Source organism: Camelina sativa, unplaced genomic scaffold, assembly GCF_000633955.1.
Source record: "Camelina sativa cultivar DH55 unplaced genomic scaffold, Cs unpScaffold01188, whole genome shotgun sequence".
Taxonomy (NCBI): Eukaryota; Viridiplantae; Streptophyta; class Magnoliopsida; order Brassicales; family Brassicaceae; genus Camelina; species Camelina sativa.
In genome coordinates, this window is record NW_010922310.1 from 1 (window position 1) to 1,790 (window position 1,790).

General features: G+C 39.1%; 1 protein-coding gene across 1 annotated transcript; it reads right to left on the reverse strand.

Moving 5' to 3' along the window:
* Positions 1–291: 291 nt before the first annotated feature.
* Positions 292–1,456, reverse strand: LOC104774040. The gene is made up of 5 exons (XM_010498704.1): positions 1,322–1,456; positions 971–1,235; positions 691–784; positions 460–602; positions 292–380 (listed from the first exon to the last, which is right to left on the reverse strand). The coding sequence occupies exons 1-5, from the start codon at positions 1,454–1,456 to the stop codon at positions 292–294; spliced, it is 726 nt and encodes a 241-aa protein (XP_010497006.1).
* Between the last annotated feature and the right edge of the window lie 334 nt (positions 1,457–1,790).

The window sequence follows — 1,790 nt, forward strand, 5'->3', positions numbered from 1 at the left end:
TAACATTGGGTTCACTCAAAAGTACAAACACACCGGGGAAAAAAAAAAGGTAATAAATTGCATAGATCTGTGCCGGTTCTTTAAATAAATATGCTAAACTCCCTGAGTTCTCCCTTTCACCCATCTAGTTCCTTTATTCTCAAGGTACTGCATTCTCCCCTACGTGCTCCATTAATGTTCTATATAGTAACGTCCAACGATTTCAGATCTGCGGTAAATATAGAAAGTGTATTAACGTATTTGACAGTAGCAACAAATACAATTAGATATTTTAGTAGGAAAACAAAGAGCTTACATCTCCTTGTGATGTTCCATTCCCTCGAAATCTGGTTTTATATAGAACAGCGAAGAGGCGGTTGTGTTGACGAGGCAAGGAGCACCTTCAGAACATTTACAAAATTAGTTGTATATGGTTTCACAAGGCTGGTTTCCTTATCTGATCTATCAAATCGAACATACCTTCGTAGCTTCCAACCTTCCAGAACCGCAAAATACAAAAGACGGGTTCAGATGTAAAAGTAAGATGACACCCGAGTGCTTCCCAAGCATTTATGAAGCGAGCAGCATAATCATCTAGGGCACGACACTTGAGGGTTTCATTCCTACGATTTTCTCATGTTAATATTGAACGGGCATACGAAAAAACTTTAAATGTAAATGTATTGAAAAGGTAGCACAAATCTCCTTTACCTCCCATTCAGTAGGGTGAGGACAACTTCATTGGCCGCATTTGCCCCCTCGAGCAATCTTCTGTCTTCCACCCCAACTACACACCCACAGACATCTGATTCGGGGTAGACACATACTTTAAATGTTACGACCTATGTATTTTGATATGAAATTGTCTACTAACCTATTTATTTAGTATCAGGCCTAAAAACTAGTGATAATCACAAATATATCAATTAGCAAACGTTTGTTAACGTTGTTTCAAACGATTTGTGTAATTGAAAATTGAAGATAAGCGTACCGAATGATATGGGATGGGTAATTCTCCCTCGAGATATATCACCCAAATCTTCGAAACGGAAGTAGTGTTTTTGATTCACCGGTGAGAGCAGGCCCATCGTCGACTCATCAGTAAATTTGATTTGGAAAGGATGATGTGTATTCCTCTCCCTAAGTGTTGGCTGGATGACCTTGAAATTCCTAATTTCATACCAATCACCATCATAGATATACTTCCTCATTTTCTTATAGGTCCCTGGTAAAAACGCCACCTCGATTGTGTCACCCTACAAATTGCATATCAATTGTGTATAAGACCACTGCGTTGGTTAACAACTTCGTGCAAATATTTTACAAAGCAAAGTGGACTAACCCGTGTATCAGCAAGGAGCAGAACCCGCTTCCAAAAGAACTCAGTAACATACCACGAATTCAAGACCTTCGCTTGGATAATCCAATTCGTTTTTCCTGGTATAAGATCAGCGATGGCATCAACTCTAAACTCCATGGTTTTTTTCTGATAATATCGTGTTACTCGTTTCTACCCTGGGTTTGGAAAGGAGAAAGGGTGATGCTATTTAAATAAAACAAAACGTCGCCAGTAGTAGTTCCGTCTTTCTACCGACTCCCCCTCTCTCCTACTCTAATAAGCGCGACTCTTCGCTTTCTTTGTTTTTCTTCGGGTTTATATTTCAAATTTACTTTAATTCGTAGTGTACGTACAGACAACTAATTTACGTTTTGTACGTGGTTTTGTTTTATTTTTATTGTTGATGTATGCTTTCCCCCCCCCCCAATGGTTTCTTAATTACGTTATGGCGCCCACCCACTACGACAAAATT

Coding starts and splice junctions, on each gene's coding strand:
- LOC104774040 (XM_010498704.1), bottom strand. CDS start 1,456: ATGGAGTTTAGAGTTGATGCCATCGCTGATCTTATACCAGGAAAAACG. Junction 785..970: donor TACCCATCCCATATCATTCG/GTACGCTTATCT, acceptor ACCCCGAATCAG/ATGTCTGTGGGTGTGTAGTT. Junction 603..690: donor CTCACCCTACTGAATGGGAG/GTAAAGGAGATT, acceptor AGAAAATCGTAG/GAATGAAACCCTCAAGTGTC.